This window comes from Pygocentrus nattereri, chromosome 17 (genome assembly GCF_015220715.1).
Source record: "Pygocentrus nattereri isolate fPygNat1 chromosome 17, fPygNat1.pri, whole genome shotgun sequence".
Lineage (NCBI taxonomy): Eukaryota > Metazoa > Chordata > Actinopteri > Characiformes > Serrasalmidae > Pygocentrus > Pygocentrus nattereri.
Genome location: NC_051227.1, coordinates 17628558 through 17648224, shown reverse-complemented (window position 1 = coordinate 17648224; position 19667 = coordinate 17628558). Strand labels below are relative to the sequence as shown.

At 39.8% G+C, this 19667-nt stretch overlaps 1 protein-coding gene across 1 annotated transcript in view; it reads left to right on the top strand.

Annotated features, from left to right (window-relative positions):
• The window catches only part of LOC108440474 (calsyntenin-2), a 232051-nt gene that overhangs the window by 153669 nt on the left and 58715 nt on the right, over positions 1 to 19667 (top strand). The window contains exons 5-6 of the mRNA XM_017719342.2: positions 2562 to 2711; positions 17191 to 17376. Coding sequence (XP_017574831.1) covers positions 2562 to 2711; positions 17191 to 17376 — 336 coding nt within the window. The remainder of the gene's footprint in view (positions 1 to 2561; positions 2712 to 17190; positions 17377 to 19667) is intronic.

The window sequence follows — 19667 nt, the reverse complement described above, 5'->3', positions numbered from 1 at the left end:
CACTCGTAGCACAAAATGTGGAAGATCTAAAGGCCTTCATAAGGACGGTTAAAGAACAAAGTGAAAAGATGGGACTGTTTAAGAGGCCAGCACAGATCAAACACACTTTGAACAGCTTAGGGTCAGTACTAGAGAGTACGATAACCAAAACAAGAGGGATGGCTAGAGATAAACCAAAAACCAGTCCAAGAGGAAAAAATCAAGAGAAAAAAAAGTACTCAGCAATCCAGCTAAAAAAGGCAAGACAAAAACACGAAAAACAGGTCAAAGAACACTCAGTATGCAACGGAAGGACTTGCCAAACTAAATCCTGGGCTATTATACTATCTAATCAATAGAATGAAATGACAAGCAGGTGTGACAAGTAGAATTCCGGTGACAAAGAGCACTGGAATGAATATTCATTAGGTAGATAGCGATGGGGGGGATGGGTGGGGTGGTCATGTGATCTCCCACTGACTCACTGGAATTGGAGTCCTCTAGACAGTCCATGGACTCAAGTGATTCTGCAGGGAAAAGAGAAAAGGCAGAGGAGGTGTCCTCGAAGAAGGCAGGACAAAGACGACTAAGGTTATGACGACAGGAAAGACTGCTAACCACAGTGGATGGAGAAGATGTGGAGACTATGGACAGCTTTTGCCTACAATCTCAGAAATAAAGGTATTAGACTGTCACTAAAGCAGTCCCTCTCTTGTCTCTGGGGTGGGACCCCCAAGAATACATCTCAGTACCTTTAGTCAGGGAACATAACTGAACCGTAATCCACTGAAAGGATATTTTCTAAGTTGTACTGACTCCACACACCCCGTCTTGCCTCCAGGCTTTTTTTTAATTGTTTGTTTTTAAACATTCAGATATAAAAAGGTACAAATCTGTACTTTTTACCTGGAATAACTTACTTAAGGTTCACAATTGTACCTTAAAACCACTGCTGTACCTTTGAGGGAACCTTTACAGTGTTTGTACCTTGAGGAATGAAAAACATACCTGCTCAGCACCTTTATTTGTAACAGTCTACCGGACCAATTATTTACAAAAAAGGATCCAGCAATGAAGAAATAAGACACAAATCAGTGCTCGGCAGAACACAAATGAAGGAACTTGAAAACATCTTCAAATGCAATGATTTGAGATCAGAATTGCCCAGACTGTGGTTCTCTGTGGTTCTTTATGGATGTAGAGCAGGACAATAAATACATGAGACAGGAAAAGTATAGATGCCTTTGAACTATGGTGTTGGTGAAGACTTTTAAAAGTTCCTTTGACGGCAAAAAAAAGTCCAGATAACCAAACTGAAGCTCTTTCTTTTTTGATATTTGCTGAGAAGAACAAATGCACTGGAAAAGGCCATTAAGCTGAGAGCTGAAGGTAAAAGAGGATGAGGAGGACCAAGATGGATGGATACAATCAGAAAAATCATGCACAAACCATTCAGAAGCCCGAAGATCCAAACAGAAGGCAGAATAATGTACTAGAGAAACACCGTCCAAATGATTGCCAGGACTCAGAAATGACTTGACGGCATTTAATTGTAATATTAATGTCAAGAGAGAGAGTGTAATCATGTTTCAAAACCAAATATGGTGTTAAGAGTTTTAGTTTCTAGAGTTTCTAAAGGCATCACCAGTCACCAGCATGCAAAGCTATTCTGCTACTCACTACACTGTTTAATTGCTAAGTACAGTGCAAAAATTAATATCTGAACAAGTGAAAACATTTTAAATTTAGACAATAATTCTAATATTTTCTATTGATTTTTCCACCTGTTGATGCACATTTTTATTTGGTTTAAGTGATTTTATTTAGTGAAAGCATCTTATTCCATTGGCAGATTAGTTTACTTGAGAAATAATTAATATATTTTTTTTTATTTCAGGAAGTAATGATTAAAAAAGTAACTTGATCTGCCAATGGAAAAACTGCTTAAAACAAGTAAAAATGTCTGGAAATAAGTTACATAATCTCACAATACTCTTACAACAAATCTCAATCTCAAGTCTCAAAATGAGAAATATTAGAAATATTGACTACATTTAAGTTTTCACTCACTGAAATATCAATTTTTGCAGTGTACTGTTTAGTTATAACTATATTTGCAAGCTCCACAGAGTCTCTATAAATACTTGTTTTTAACCACAATTAAAACTTGGTGTAAGAACTAGTTTGGTCTGTTATTGCCTATATTATGTTGTTGTTATATTATGTGGTTGTTGTTCCAAATAACCACATCCTGGAATGTGTGGCTTTTCTAAAGAGATTCAGTTCATATAAAATACAGTTATTATACACATTAGCCAAAAAGCCACTTTTACAGTTTCAGGGAAAAGAGCTCAAGCCCCCCTCTGGGGTCTATCAATGCATGTGCCTGGACACGAGTCCTGAGGGTGTTTTGGTGTTGTTTATTATTTTGCCTTTAAGTGCACATTCAAGGACAAGGTCAGACATTGCCTCAAGACTCAATTAATCTTTGTGTGTGTGTGTGTGTGTGTGTGTGTGTGTGTGTGTGTGTGTGTGTGTGTGTGTGTGTGTGTGTGTGTATGTATATGTGTATGTGTGTGTAGGTAACATCAGGAACACAGAGAGTCTGAGTTTTGACACTCAGCCGCACTATGAGATCAGTGTGACAGCATTTGATTGCGGTCAGAAGAAGGCGAAGCACAGCGCCACCGTCCACATCCACGTCAAACCCATCTGTAAACCCGGTTGGCGGGGTAAGAGCAGAGACTTTAACACTGGAACTGTGTATCTCTCTCTCTCTCTCTCTCTCTCTCTCTCTCTCTCTCGCTCTCTCCCCCGCTCTCTGTGTCAGTAATAAGTTGTGATTAATCTGATTCAGTCTGTCTCTCACTGTCTGAAAACCAGATTTAATTCTTTGGATTACATACATATACAGTGGGAGTACCTTCTGTCACTCCACATTCCTCTCTCTCTCTCTGTCAATCTCTCTCTCTCCCTCTCTCCCCTGAGGTCAATATATAAATATATATGCACACACACACACACACACACACACATTTTAATTCATACAGTGTACACCAATGGTGTAAAGCTCAGTGAGTAAAAGGGCAATATTAGAAAATCTCAACAATTCTGTGGGCCAGAGAAAAAAATGTTTTTTAACTAATGTTGTGCTATAACCTGAACTGACCAGTGTTTATTCATAATATGCAAAAATGTCAGTGGTAAAATACAGGCACTGGTAGTTTTGAATATTTGAATATGACTGGCTGGAGTTGTATAGAATTGTCTAGAACTGAGGTGTAACCACTGTCCCATAAACTGTTGTTGGGGTAGGAGAGTCGGAACATTTAATGTTGCAGTGCATGCTGGGGACTATAGTGCAGCGTGTTGTGAAACAGGCTAATATTAATTGAAAATCAATATAATCTAGAAGAAGTACTGTAATCTAGATACTAGAAGGTTTTTTAAGATGTTTATTGAACATTTTAGATGTTTGGGAACAGAAATTATAAAAACATAGATAATATCCTGTAATGATCTGTCTATAGTAGTTTTTTTGGTAGGTTATCTACCTGAAAATTGATCACCATGTTTGAATGCCAGTAAGAAAGCATGTGTCAGCAACAGTGTGGACGAAGTACACAAATCGTGTACCTGAGTTAAAGTTGAGATACACAAGGTAAAATATTACTCCAGTAAAAGTAGAAGTTCTTCCTTTAGACCTCCACTTGAGTAAAAGTACTAAAGTATTTGCCTTCAAATGTACTTAAGTATCAAAAGTAAAAGTACTAAAAGATTAATTATGGCTCTGATGTCCTGTTATCATTTTTATAACAAGACTCGCTTCATGAAAAAATGTTGTCGACTCCTGGTATATCTCTACCTCTGTCTCCCTCTCTGACATATTTCTTTGTTTTTTGTTTAGTTTTGTTGTCTGTTTTCTGATTATTTTGCATCTAGTAGTGAAACAGATCCCAGCACCAAATGAACCTGTTGGGGTTTGTTTGTATGTTTTTTTTTTTGTTGTTTTTTTTTAGTTTCTCCAGAGCTCTGAGCTGTTTGTCTGAACAGATGGGGTTTTTCAGGTCGTACACTTGACGAATCTCCTGCATGTTGTTCAAACAAATCACTGAAGCTTTCTCGATTTATCTCTCTTGCCCTTTTGGCATTGTTACTGTAGATCAGGCAGCAGACAAACGCAAACACAAACAGTGCACACATTCATTATTACACAAAAGATCCCATCCAGTGCTTCGGTAAATGCCATTTGCGTGAGTAAATGTCAGTGTTTCAAAAGCGTAGCAGGAGAAAATAGAAAATCATTTCCTATTATTCTCAATGTTGTCATAGAGTCTGAGTTTTGTCACTCAAGTGGCCAAGAACCACCTACTTTAACAGGATAGGGCCATTTACTAGCATTCAGCAATGCTTGCAACAAAAAAAATCTAAAAATGACGTCCAGAAGTGCATCCTAAAATCCGATGTCCAACAAGAGTTCAGCTCATAAAATTCTGATGGCCACCTTCAAATTTCAAACTTCTTGTGGACAGTACATCTGAAGCTGAGGCTGCATGCTCCCTATCCACCATTACCACTTGGTGCAGGGGTGTTACTCATTACTCAATTCAGATGTATTTGTAGGGTTCCACAACAGACTTTGTCCTAAAACAGCATTGCAGACATGCAAGTCCAGCCCCTAATGATAAAAACACCCCCTAAGGTCATGAGGAACAACCACTGAAAGGTACAAAGACTCAAATGGAAAAACTCTACTAAAATCATGAAGAAGAACCAATGAGAGGAACCAAGGCCCAATCTCATTTCACCCCTCACCCCTCTATTTTGTGCATCCATGTCTAGGGGTAGGGTGTCCCGATTTTTGTTGAGAAAGAAGGTGACACTTGAAAACAAGGGGAAAGGGTAAGTACAAAAAATGACATTGGGCCTAAGACTCTAAAGGAGAAACGTTACTATTAAACTTTTTATTAGCTCTTGCTAGAGCAGTTTTGACAGCCCTCAATCAGCTGTAGCCCTAACTCTTCAGAGACGCTGGGCGCAGTGGGCAGTCACCCATTTAATGAGAGCTGAAGCTGCTGTTCCACTTCACCGTTGCCCACCTGAACCCTAGGAATGTCAATTTGCACACTACCATACCAAATAGTATGTTCAAAATAGTAACAGCATTAATTATGACGTACTAATTTGGCATATTATTGGGTACATTTTATGCAGTCTGAGGTGCAGTTGATGGTTTTCATAAGCTTCTGTGTTTGTTATGATCAGATGGACTGGAAATGCTTGACGATTGGTCCCACTACGTCATCACTTATTTGAAATATCTGTTTTCTTACTATTTTTGGCATTTCTCTTCCAACTTTTCTTCATCCAAATGTAATGTTTTGGAATATTTATGCATTTTTTTCTGGCTTTTCCATTCTGTCTTTTCAAATGCATTTTTAAAAACATGCACAAAGGGGTGGATGGAAAACTCTCCAGAGGAAAGATATGGTACATAAACGAGTGTGTAGCACTGCCTGTGGTATGCCAGGCTTAGGAAGGACGCTGGAGGCAGGAGAAAGTGCAGCAGTCATTTCACTTTATTTTTATACCAAACCAACAAAACATTACCAAAACCAGAGATGGCCACTTTTCAGCGGCTTCAAAACTAGACTTTCTAGTCTTTTTCTTCAAAACCACACTTTTCAACTCGTCAGTCTGTTGCTGTGCTGCTGATTGTCTGTCTGTGTGTGTGTGTCTGTGTATATGTCTGTCTGTATCTGTGTGTGTGTGTCTGTCTGTCTGTCTGTCTGTCTGCCTGTCTGTCTGCCTGTCTGTGTCTGTCTGCGTGTGTCTGTCTGTCTGTCTGTCTCTCTCTCTCTCTCTCTGTCCCCTTTTCTGCTCCTTTGAAAGGCACTCAGGCTCCCAATGCCAGATCACCATCAGCTGGCTTTCATTAAGGGTAGCTCCTGACCTCCCCAGCTCGGCTACCTGGACCGAACATGATGTGTAGTCTAGCGGTCTTGCTGGTGGACTTGCGCACTGTCCACCACTCCCTTTCTCCTTACTGTCCTCAGGGGGTTTCATCCTTGCTTGGGATGCGATCCCTGCCTTTCTGATGGCTCTCAAAACTGTCATTGAGGCCAGGGGATGGGCACATGGCAAATTCCCCCTTCACCCAACTCAGGCTGGGGTCTACAAAGGGACTCATTTACCGGCAAGGCAGGAGACTCAGAGGCTACTGACCGGTCATAAGGTACAGAGGCTGGCATGTAGAGGGAGCCTGTGTGTGTGCTGGCAGCAGACACAGCCAGGGGGCACACGGCATGGAGTTCTTCATGGTAAAGTCTGTCTTGAATACTATCAAAACAGGTACCTTTCAAAACTTTGAATCACATGTTCTAGTTTTGTCTAACTCAGACCCCTTTTTACATGTTTGTGATGGATTTATTGTCCTATTTTCTGGGCACACTTCCAAAAATCTGCCAGAACTGCAAGCTACAGTGGACTATTATGCCCTGCGGGGTGTACCAAAGAAAGAGATTTTTTTAAAATAATGCACCGCAGTGCTTCACATTAGGCATATTGTGGTCAGGATGTGAACCAAAAGAGCCTTTTCTGGCCTGAACAGCACCATGTAGCACATTTTTGACATAATTGAGCAGTTTCTGTGTTATATGTAGTGCATTAGTCCTTTTTGGAAAGGAAAAAAGGGTTTAGCAAACGACACTCTGATTCCTGGTTTGAAACAGAACAACGAGACATCCAAAATATCCCATTTGTTTCTATGGCAAAGCTTAAAAGAGGACAGAAGTGTGGATGTTCATGCTGCATTGATAAACAAAATGATGAGAAGGAGTGAAATATACTTTTTATAGCTGACATAAAAGTGTTCAGGCAGAGTCAGACAGCAGGAGAGATGAGGGAAAGAAGAAGAATGTGTGTGTATATGTGTGTAAGAGCGTAAACAGTTTCCTGCTGTGTCTCATAAGCAGGAGTAAATAATTCAGCAAGGATTCATATGAAGATGCTCAACTACCTGCACACACTGTGTGTGGTTTAACACACTGCAGGAGCTGTGATGTGTGTGTGTGTGTGTAGCTCTCTGTCTATCATACACTTCCTGACAGCTCAAAAATGTACTAACATGCTCCAGAACATTCATCTCATGTCTTTTTAGGACCGGGCAGTGGCGGATATGGAACATTTTTGACGTTTTTCCAGTAAACACAGCATAGTATGGTTACAAATCCAAACCCAGAACTGCTCAAATGCTGTCCATTTCCTTTGCTGGGCTTTCAGTTCAGGCCATAAATGTCAAACACAAGGAAAAAACAAGGAAAAAAACACCTCTACAATAAAGATCACTTCTGCTAACACTCCTGTGGGATTCTAGTAGTATACACTATATGATCAAAAGTATGCGAGCACTTCATTATCACTCCCTCTAGGCATGAGCTTATGGACATCACCTTCCAAAAACCTTGGACATCAATATGGAGTTGGCCACTCCTTCATAGCCATAAAGGCCTCCATTCTTCTGGGAAGCTTTCCACAAGATCTGTGAGAATTTGTACCCATTCGGTCTAAAGAGCATTTGTGAGATTATTCCTCCTCCACCAAACTTTACTGCTGGCACTGTGCAAATCCTAATCCTCAAGTCCTAAACAAGTTAGTATGCATTGTTCAGCTAATTTAAGGCAATTTCAACACTGAATACCAAAAATGATGGGAACTGTAATATAGCCTTTTAAAGATAGCATTTTGTAGTATGAAGCTGCACATTGCACAACTCCTAAAAAGTTATTTTAAACTTAATAACAAAAAAAACACTTGGAAAAAAATAGCTCAGCAGCTGCTAGTTGGAATTAAATGAAGGCAATAACCGAATGCAAAATGACCAAGCTGAGCAGAACAATGTCTACAGAAAAGACGGCAAATTAATTGTGAATATATCATGCTGAAGTTGACTTTTTTGTTCACCCTCAGCTTCTTATTAGATTTTTTTCTTTCCGCATTAAATAGTGTACAATAAGTACAATAAGCCAAGTATAAACACAGTAACTTCCACTTTGGGTGTCAAGTCTTTCTGAGTCATGAGCCTCAAGTCCAAGTTAAAGTCAAACTCATTGGCGTTAATCTTTCTTAATTTTGTCGTCTCAAGTTGTCAAATTCATGACTTAAGTCAGACCCAAGTTCATGTCATATGACTCGAGTCCACATTTCTGCAAGTATGTAGTATTCTTCTTGGAACACATTTCCGCTGCTCCAAAGCCTAGTCATGGTGTGTTTTACACCACTTTACACCTCTCCAACCGACGCTTAGCATTGCGCATAGTGATCTTGGGCTTGTGTGCAGTTGCTTAGCAATGGAAACCTATTTTCTGAAGCTCCCAATGCAGAGTTCTTGTGCTGCTCTTGTTTCCCGAGGCAGTTTGTAACTCTGCAGTGAGTGATGTAACAGACGATAATCAATTTATATGCACTACATGCTTCTACGGCCCTGCTCTGTGAGTTTGTATGGTCTACATTTTTGTGGCTGAGCTGTTATTTCGCTAACATGCCTCCATTTCACAATAATATCAGTTGACCAGGGCAGATCTGGCCTAATCTAGTATTAGCAATAAACATTAGCAACAATGGAAAAGTTTCAAGCTCTGATTTACCTCTTACTCAAACTTACAAGAGTTTGGTTTTATGTGAGAGTCACAGACTGATTCTTACTAACTAGTTTTATTATTTATTTATTTTATTTTATTTTATTTTTTTTGCCAGTGTAGCACATCTTGCACTTTGCTGGGCACAAGGAGGATGCTGGAGGCAGGAGAAGTGTTCACAGCGGCCTTTCTTTAATTTCAGGTTTAAACACACAGCAATGAAGCCAAACCTAGGCTATGCTGCTCACTTTTTAGTGGCTTAAGATAGACTTTTCTTTTTTTTTCAGTTTAGGTTTTCAGCTCTTCACTCAGTCTTTTGCTGCTGATGATGCTGCCCATCTGTCTGTCTCTCTGTTCCCTCTCAGCTCTTTTTAAAAGGTTCTTATGCTGCCTGCCAGATCAGCCTCAGCTGGCTCTCATTATAAGCCAAGAGGAAAAGAGAGCTTGCTGCTCTGAATCCTCGTCACTGCCCCTGTGCCACAGCTCATCCATCTGGATCGAATGCAAAGTGGAGTGGAGGCAGCAAAGTTTGGAACTTGCTTCCCACTTTCATGGCCGTCATCATTGTTGTTGTCCCCTCTCTCACGCCTGACGTCCCCCTCCTGCCGTCACTCAAACCCCTTGGCAGTGATGGTCAGGATTTGCATGCTGTTCACCTCTCACTTGTGGCGCTCTCCCTGCCATCCTCACCAGGGTTCGTCACCGCTCGGTGTTCTGACCCCACCTTACCGCAGGCTCTCATGGACTTCATCAAGGCCCAAGGAATAGGCACATGCCACAGATAGTCATCACAGTTCTGTGCCAAATGCATTGGGTCTACCAGTGGTATGCACTATTTCTGCTTTACCCATATATTCTGGCTCTGTCCCCTTGGTTCCCCAACAAGAAGGGTAACTGAATTCATGACAGTATTCAAACGATTTAATCCTCAAGTATGTTAGGGAGTTTGCAATGGAAATTATGATAAAATGTGTGATCTCAGATTTGTAGCCATACTGCCAGGCAGTGCCCAATGTAAAAACGCATAGACTGGGTGGGTCGAGGTGGGACACACATTTAGCATGTGGTAGGCCTGGCATGTTGACACTTGCCAGATAATCAAAAATGAACAAATACAATAGTGTGTTACATTTCCGCCAAAAGCTAAAAGAGAGATGACAAATAAAGATTAAAGAGAGACAGACTCTGTGTGTGTGTGTGTGTGTGTGTGTGTGTGTGTGTGTGTGGGTGTGTGTGTGTGTGTGTGTGTGTGTGTGAGAAGTTCACAGTTCCTGTGAAGCAAACACCATGTGATGCAGTGCATGCTGTTCTTGTTTTCACATATACATACACTTTCTTTCTCTCTTCTATCTCTCTCTCTCTCTCTCTCTCTCTCTCTCTCTCTCTCACTGTCTCCTTTTTCTCCCCTTTTTTCTCTCTGTTTTCAGACAAAGCAACAGTTATGAGAAATCATTGAAATAACAGGGACATTTTTACACAAAATCTGCTCAACATTTAATCTCTGCATATCTGTGTGTGTGTGTGGGGTGTGTGTGTGTGAGAGTGAGTGAGTGAGATCATGGTGTGTGTGTGTGTGTGTGTGTGTGTGAGAGAGAGAGCAAAAGATCATGGTATGTGTGTGTGTTCATGGTGTGTGTGTGTGTGCGTGCGTGTGTGTGTGTGTGTGATCGTGTGTGTGTGTGTGTGAGAGAGAGAGAGAACGGAGAACGATCATGGTGTGTGGGTGTGAGAGAAAGATTATGGTATGTGTTTGTGATCATGGTGTGTGTGTATATGTGTATGTGTGTGTGTATATGTGTGTGTGTGTGTGTGTGTGTGTGTGAGAGAGAGAGAGAGAGAGAGAGAGAGAGAGATCATGGTGTGTGTTTGTGTGAGTGAGTGTGTGTGTGTATGTGTGTGTGTGTGTGTTCATGGTGTGTGTGTGTGTGTGAGAGAGAGAAAGATCATTTTGTGTGTGTGTGTGTGTGTGTGTGTGTGTTTGAGAGAGAGAGAGAGATCATGGCCTGTGTGTGTGTGTGTGTGATGGTGTGTGTTTGATCATGGTGGGTGTGTGTGTGTTCATGATGTGTGTTTGTGTGTGTGTGATCATGGTGGGTGTGTGTGTGTTCATGATGTGTGTGTGATCGTGGTGTGTGTGTGTGTGTGTCTGTGTGTGTGTGTGTGATCATGGTGTGTGTGTGTGTGTATATGAGAAAGAGATCATGGTGGGTGTGTGTGTGATCATGGTGTGTGTGTGTGTATGAGAAAGAGATCATGGTGGGTGTGTGTGTGATCATGATGTGTGTGTGTGTATGAGAGAGAGAGATATGGCATGTGTGTCTGAACATGGTGTGTGTGTGCGTGTGAGAGAGAGAGATATTATGGCATGTGTGTGTGATCATGGTGTGTGTGTATATGTGTGTGTGTGTGTGAGAGAGAGAGAGAGAGAGAGAGAGAGAGAGATCATGGTGTGTGTTTGTGTGAGTGAGTGTGTGTGTGTTCATGGTGTGTGTTTGTGTGTGTGTGTTTGTGTGAGTGAGTGTGTGTGTGTGTGTGTGTGTGTGTGTGTGTGTGTGTGTGTGTGTGTGTGTGTGTGTGTGTGTGTGCACACTGCAGTTTTCTGTGTTTACTGATCACCACCACCTACAGAAACACTGCCTGAACAAACAGTCACTGTTATTACTGTTATTTCTCTATAAATGTGATTTGCATTACAGTTATCTATTTGTAGGTACTTAAGAATTGTATTGTGGCAACATTAATTACATATTACATATGTTAATTACAAACCTGGATATGACATTCTTCTGCTAATTTAAAGAGTTTATCATATTAAAAAAATGATAATAAATGAAAATAAAATGTGCCCAAACTTTTGCACAGGCCACATTGTATATTTTCTTTTTTTTCCGCCAATATGTTAAATTCAGTAAATAACGGTAGTGGTGCATTAAAACATATTGAAGTGTGTTCTCAGTAGATAGGTCATTTGACCAGGGGTGCACTAACGTTTTTTAAAGCTGTTATTTTATACAAAATAAATCACACTTTAACATATGATGTATAACACACAAATAGGTGCTCTGATGTTTCATGCACCACCGCTACTGCTCAAGTCATAATAAGCTGACAGCTAATTAGCAGCTATTTGACTTCATTAGGCAGGTTTATTTATACAACACTTTTCATCCACTGCAGTCATTCAAGAGCAGTACAAATGAGAAAATCCAAAGATAATTCAAATTCATATAAAAAGATAGAAGAGAACAATAATTTAAAGCTTAATTAAAATCTGATTAAAATAACAGATTGAAAAGAGAATAAATTAAGCATTAAATAACAATGTAATTAAAAATTAAATTGGGATAACAAAGTGCCGTTACTAAAGAGAAGTGCAGTACAGCTGAGTTTTAAACTGAGCTAAAAGGCTCTGCATAATTCCATAGTTTTGATAACATCGCTGTAACTCTAAAGTGTTAAGAATAGTAAACCAATGAAAGCTGTTTATATTTATAGATGGGTTGGGATGTGGATGAAAACAATTCTTGGGTTTACATATCCAGAATACAAGTATTAAGTATCTATTTTCAGTCCAAGTTACATTTTATAACCATAGTATTCAGAGTACAGTTACTTTTTAGAGTTTTAGAACTTTTTTGAGGAAAACTCATTAAATGTAAAAAAATATATACCATCTTTAAAAGAAACACCATAAATGCAAGTTTACCATAAAACCACCATTAAAGCAATCTTAAAATCAGTGCCAGTGTGCAGCAAACAAGCTTGTTAGATAAACTGTAACAAGGATTTCAATTAACAGCTTCTTAACAAACACTGAAGTCTGAGTAGGCTGATAAATCAGCGTGATGAACCAGTCATTAATCTCAGCATTACTGAGGGGTGATTAAATTAATTATCTCTCAGTCGTGGACATATTTGCAAGTGGTAAGCTACGGATCAGTGTTGTACTGGACTCCTGCTCAAGGGATTGTGGGAGCAGCACTGAAATGAAGTAGAAGAACTTTCTGAACTTCGTTTAAATGAAGTGTGAATTTGTCATGAAATGTATTAACAGAATAATTGTGTGTAACAATGTCAACCAATAACAGTGAAGTTTGATCTGTGCATACTGTATATAATATAGTCACTACTTTCCCATAAAAGCCTCCTGCACCTTCCTGATCTGATCAGTCTGTGATAGACTTCAGATTTCTGTTACCAGCTGCACTGACTGGTAACATCACACCCTTAATCCAAAACAGTTAATAGCCATTCTAAATTCCTTACAGTGTCTGCAGTAGCTGAAGGCTCTGTAACAGATGTGAACATGAGTAAGTGCTGTTGACGACTCTCTTACAGAAGGTGTGAGAACCTGTGTCTGAAAACACTGAGTAATGTTTTAGAAACAAAATCTTTGATATTTGCAATCTGCAAAATGATGAGTTTCTCTTCTAACACTTTATTTGGATGGTCCACTGTACATGTGTAGATTTGTAGTTACTCCGCCTGTCTTTAACTAACATTCAACTAAATATCAATGAAATGCAATTGAACTTGAAGTTGAGTGTGAAAGATTATATTAAATCTAATCCTAAACCTAAACCTAACCTTAACTTCAACCCTAAACCTAAACCTAACCCTAACCATAATGTTGTTTAGACTCAACTGAGTATCACCAGAAAGGTTGTTAATAATTGAAGTATCTGTAGATCATGAAGTATCTGTAGACCATCCAGATAAAATGTGACCGTTTCTCTTGCTGCAGCTGGAAAAAACTGTAATTATAATATAAATTCTGTCACAGGAAAACCTCATGACTCCTCGTGTTTTTCCGTATTTTTATGTAAACTGTTTGAATGCCAGCTGCTTTTTGCAGTGTGAATATTTATATCATGATGATGAATTGACAAATAGGAATGGTACAAAGTCTCATTATATACACTATATTTCCAAAAGTATTCAGTCACCCATCCAAATAATTGAATTCTGCTGTTCCAATCACTTCCATGGCCACAGGTGTATAAAACCAAGCACCTAGGCCTGCAGACTGCTTCTACAAACATTAGTGAAAGAATGGGTCGCTCTCAGGAGCTCAGTGAATTCCAGCGTGGTATTGTGATGAGATGCCACCTGTGCAGCAAGTCCAGTCGTAAAATTTCCTCGCTACTAAATATTCCACAGTCATTGTCAGTGGGATTATAACAAAGTGGAAGTGATTGGGAACGACAGCAACTCAGCCACGAAGTGGTTGTCCACATAAAATCACAGAGCGGGGTCAGCGGATGCTGAGGTGCATAGTGTGTGGAGGTGCCAACTTTCTGCAGAGTCAAACCTCCAAACTTCATGTGGCCTTCACATTAGCTCAAGAACATCACCAAGCACAATGCAAAACGTTGAATGCAGTGGTGTAAAGCCCCGCCATTGGACTCTAGAGCAGTGGACACGTGTTCTCTGGAGTGACTAATCACTCTTCTCCGTCTGGCAATCCTATGGATGAGTCTGGGTTTGGTGGTTGCCAGGAGTTCTTGTCTGACTGCATTGTGCCAAGTGTAAAGTTTGGTGGAGGGGTGGATTATGGTGTGGGGTTGTATTTCAGGAGTTGGGCTCGGCCCCTTAGCTCCAGTGAAAGGAACTCTTAATGCTTCAGCACCAAGAGATTTTGGACAATTTCATGCTCCCAACTTTGTGGGAACAGTTTGGTGCACGCCTCCTTCCTGTTCCAACATGACTGCACGCCAGTGCACAAAGCAGGTCCATAAAGACATGGATGAGTGAGTTTGGTGTGGAAGAACTTGACTGGCCTGCACAGAGTCCTGACCTCAACCTGATAGAACACCTTTGGGATGAATTAGAGTGGAGACTGTGAGCCAGGCCTTCTCATCCAACATCAGTGTCTGACCTCACAAATGTGTTTCTGGAAGAATGGTCAAAAATTCCCAACACACTCCTAAACCTTGTGGAAGGCCTTCCCAGAAGAGTTGAAGCTGTTATAGCTGCAAAGGGTGGGCCAACATCATCTTAAACCGTATGGATAAGGAATGGGATCTCACTCAATTTCATATGCATGTAAAGGCAGATGATTAAATACTTTTGGAAATATAGTGTACATGCACATTCAAATGAAAAGCAGATGTATGTGTCATCACTATGGCTATAAATAAACTGCCCCTTGTCTGACAATTTCATGATGAATGATCTTGCATTACTGTATATTAAATCTTTTTAAGTTAACATATATTGCAAGTTATTAATTATTTTTCTTTTTTTCCTGAATAGTTGTGATTTTGGAGATAAGTTTTTTGGCAGTCCACTTTTAGGGGTGTGAGAAAATGATATGCAAAGCTATTTATCTGTTTATTTGTTAAAAACACTTTAATTTGGATAAAACTACATGAACAGTTGATTGTAATTTGATGTGTGTAGTCATGGGCTTAGGGGTTAGGGAACTGGCCCTGTGACTTGAAGTGCTGACAGTATGTGACTGAGGTGCCCTTGAGCAAGGCACATAACCCCCAACTGCTCTACGGGGGCTGCCCACCACTCTGGGCAAGTGTGCTAACTGCCCCTTAGTGTAATGTGGTGTTTTACTTCACAGATGGGTTAAATGCGGAGGTGATATTTCCCTGTTATAGAACTAATAAGGGTCACTTAATCTTAAATGTGTTAGCTTTCAGTTGTTGGAGGGGGCACTGGAGGTGGGGTGTGTTCGCAAAAAGGAGGTAGTTGTATAATTTCATACCCAAATAGGTTCACACCGTGAAAAATGTATACAGTAACGGTGCAATGTTCCAGTACATGTTTATCTATTCAACCCTTCATTAAATTAAATCAGGTGCTGATGGAATTGAACTAATCCGTGAGGCGGCTGGAGAACAGCAAGAAGTCAGGAACCAAACCTGCTTTCTTCTGACCATGTTCTTCTTAACATATTGATAACTACAGTATGCTAGAAACATTCTTAAGATTTTTTCTGCATTTAGGTTTATTTGCATTTATTCTGATGTTATATAGGGCTGTGTATGTGTTATTTCTTATACACTCACCAGCCACTTTATTAGGTACAATTCAGTTCAATTGCTTGTTAACACAAATAGCTAATCAGCCAATCACATGGTCACAACTCAGTGCATTTAGGCATGTAGAGGTGGTCAAGACAACTTGCTGTGCAGACCGAGTGCAGACCGAGCATCAGAATGGGGAAGAAAGGTGATTTAAGTGACTTTGAACGTGGTGTGGTTGTTGGTGCCAGACGGGCTGATCTGAGTATTTCAGAAACTGCTGATCTACTGGGATTTTCACGCACAACCATCTCTAGGGTTTACAGAGAACGGTCCAAAAAAGAGAAAATATCCAGTGAGTGGCAGTTGTGTGGACGAAAATGCCTTGTTGATGTGAGAGGTCAGAGGAGAATGGGCAGATGAGGTTCAATATGTTAGAAAGGCAACAGTACCTCAAATAACCAAACAAAATCTCTGAGGAATGTTTCCAACACCTCGTTGAAAGTATGCCACAAAGAATTAAGGCAGTTCTGAAGGCAAAAAGGGGTCCAAACTTTTACTAGCAACTATTAGTACCTAATAAAGTGGCCACTGAGTGTATTTATGTGAGTTAAATGTGTATTCAGGTTGTAGAAGTGCAGCACAGTGACTCTGACTCCATCCACAGTACCATGAATGATGTTTCATCACTGAGCGAGTTAATGAGTCACTCTGCAGACTGATTATTCAGTATAAATCATTGTGTGTTATGTGTGTTGCTCTCTGTGTCAGAGTGACTGATGAAAATCTGTCACATCCTTTAATGCAGTGAGCTCTGAATCACACTGCACTGCTGCTGTTTAAGACCTCAAAATGTCTCGAATTTCCACAAAGTTGTATCAGCGAATGTATCAGCTTTTCCATCAACCTCTGTTTTTCTGAGGATGATTTGACAAGACGAGTCTCGCTCACCATGCGTGGCGTATAGAATGAAGGGATTCAAACCTATAATTAGCTCTTGGTAGAGCAGTTTTGACAGCCCTTTAATTTTTCACTTAATCAGATTTGAAACGACTGCATTGACATTTGCAGAAAGTTTCTGTTAAACAGTTTGCTGTATTGGGGCTGAGGTTGTGTTTATCTCTCCTCACTTCAAAAAGCTAGGGGTGCTCAAACTTTTGCATGCAGCTGTTTCTTTTAGCATGTTAGTTGCCTGGCAGGTTGATCAGCCTAGTTTTCATTGCTTAGATAATCCAATATCAGCATCTCAGTTTAAACAAAACTAGGTTCATGTTGTGGGTTTGTTTAAAGCAGTTTTTAGTTGGGTCGTTTTACTGACCGGCTGCAAAGTCAGAGTTCGAAAGACATTTCAGACTTTTGACTGATTTGGACTATAGACTAAAATCCTTTTGCTTTGAGTGACAATAAATCTTATGTTTATTTTATTAAAACAAATGACTAAAACATTCCATTTTGTTACTATCAAAATAATCATAACACTACCAAAACTTTACAAATGTTTCAGTAGTGATTATTTCGGTGGTGACAATTTTAGCTCATTTTGAGTAGAACTTAAAACCTCTATCTCTCTCTCTCTCTCTCTCTCTCTCTCTCTCTAGGCTGGACTAAGCGTGTGGACTATGAACCGGGTATCGGCAGTAAGCAGCTGTTTCCCAAGATGCACCTGGAGACGTGTGAGGGGGCCGTGTCATCAGTGCAGACCACCGTGGAGCTGCAGACCAGACACATTGGGAAGGGCTGCGATCGAGAGACGTACTCAGAGAAGTCTCTACAGAAGCTCTGTGGTGAGATGTTTTGCTATTAGATTTTATTAATAAATAAATATAAATGTAAATGTAGCGTAAAATTCAAATATGAAAACATGCACGCACAGACTGAGAAATCTGGAGTAAGAGTTTACATGCACTGAGAAATCTGATTACTGAGATAAAATCCAGCTCTCTTTAATCAAATTTCTAGATCAGAGTGTGATGTTTAAATGACCATTTGAATAATCGGATATCTGCAGAAATCTGATTATGAACGGATTATTGAGCGCATTATTGAGCGCGCTCAATGGTGAATGCCAAAATCTTTGTGAAAATTACGTAAGTGGATTTTAAGAAGAAATTTCTACTTAAGAATGATTGGTGAACGAGGCCCAGTGATTCTGAATATTTGGATACTGTGTGATGCAGCGTGGCAAAGTGCATCCAGTAGCCTTAAGGGTTAACGTAGCTTACAGTGAAAGGAGAGCTTTCCTGCTCTGCTGGCTTCTATTCATGCTCAGATGCTTTAGCAATTTTGGACCAACTATCTACACCAATTGTTGATTGTTTGTCACTGATGTGAGTCGACAAAAACATTTCGAGCTGCTACATGCTTTCCAGGATAGAGGTCACTCACTACTCGCTGCTTCTGAAATGAAACGGCAAATAGCTGATGTGTTTTTGACAAGTGACAACAGCCCAAACAGGAAACTCAGGAGACAGACAGTACTGTGGAGAAGTCTCAGTCTAAGAAAACCCACCCAGTTCACATTTACAGTGTTCTGCCACTTCTTTCAGAGTATTCTTCCTTAATTACACTGTTCTAGAAAAGAGTACCTCATTTATACTTTTCTAGAATGTTCTTCACCTACTATACTGTTCTGGAATGCTCTCCCCTCTTTACACTATTCTAGAATGTTCTTTCCTGTTTACACTGTTCTTGAAAGTTCTCCCCTCTTTACACAATGTTCTTCTCATTCTGTGCTCTTAGATATTCGCATCCATTTACATTGTTGTAGAATGTTCTTCCCATTCATGCTGTTCTTGAATGCTCTTCCATTTAAACTGTTCTAGAATCTTCTTCTATTTATACTGTTCTAGAATGTTCTTCCCTCTTTACACTGTTATAGAATAGTGTAACATGTTTATACTGTTCTAGAATGTTCTTCATCATTAACACTTCCTAGAATGTTTACTTGCCTTCACACTATTCTAGAATGTCCTTCCATTTACACTGTTCTAGAATGTCCTTCCATTTACACTGTTCTAGAATGTTCATTCATCTTTACATTGTTCTAGACTGTTCTTATTTTTCCCTGTTGATATTGTTCTAGAATGTTCTTCCCCCTTTACATTATCCTAGAATGTTCTTTCCTCTCTACCCTGTTCTAGAGTGATGTACCTCATTTATACTGTTCTACAATGTTCAACTGGTTGTTGTGGTGTAATGCTCATTCATCTTTACACAGGTTAAGAATGTTTTTCCCTCTTTGTTATCCTAGAAAGTTCTTCCCTTTCTACACTGTTCTACAACAGTCTCCTCATCCACACTGCTTAGATGTTCACACCAATTCATACTGTTCTAGAATGTTCTTCCTATTCACATTGTTCTAGAATGTTCGTCCCAATTACAATAAACTAGAATGCTTACTAAACTGTGCCATTTTAATGTGTTCTAGAATGTTCTTCCCTGTTCACAGTATTCTAGAATGTTCTCCTCATTCACATCGTTCTAGAATGTTCTTCTGTTTACACTGTTATAGAATGTTCTTCGCCCACGCTTGCTCAACTGTTCCATTTTAGTGTTCTATCCTCTTTTCATTGCTCTCCTCATTCACACCGTTCTTAGATGTTCACACCCATACTATTCTACAAAGTTCTTCCTTATCAGACTATTCTCGAATTTTCTTCCATTTACACTGTTCTAGAATCACACTCTAGGCTCAATCACCTTTATGTCCTAGAATGTTTTTCCTCTTTACATTGTTCTAGAATGCTGTTCTCTTGTTACATTCTAGAATGTTTGCACCGTTTCACACTGCTCTTAAAGGTTTTCCTTATTTATAATGTTCTGCATTGTTCTGCCCCATTCAGTCTGTTCTAGAATGTTGTCTCTATTTAGACTATTCTAGAATGCTCTACTCCATTCACGTACTTATACCATGTTCTACCCCATTTACACCATTCTATAACGCTGTTTCCCATTGACATTGTTCCAGAATGTTTTTGTAGTTCACACTAAACTAGAATGCTTACTCAACTGTGCCGTTTTAATGTGTTCTATCCTCTTCACATTGTTCTAGAATGTTCTTCCCTCTTTACGCTGT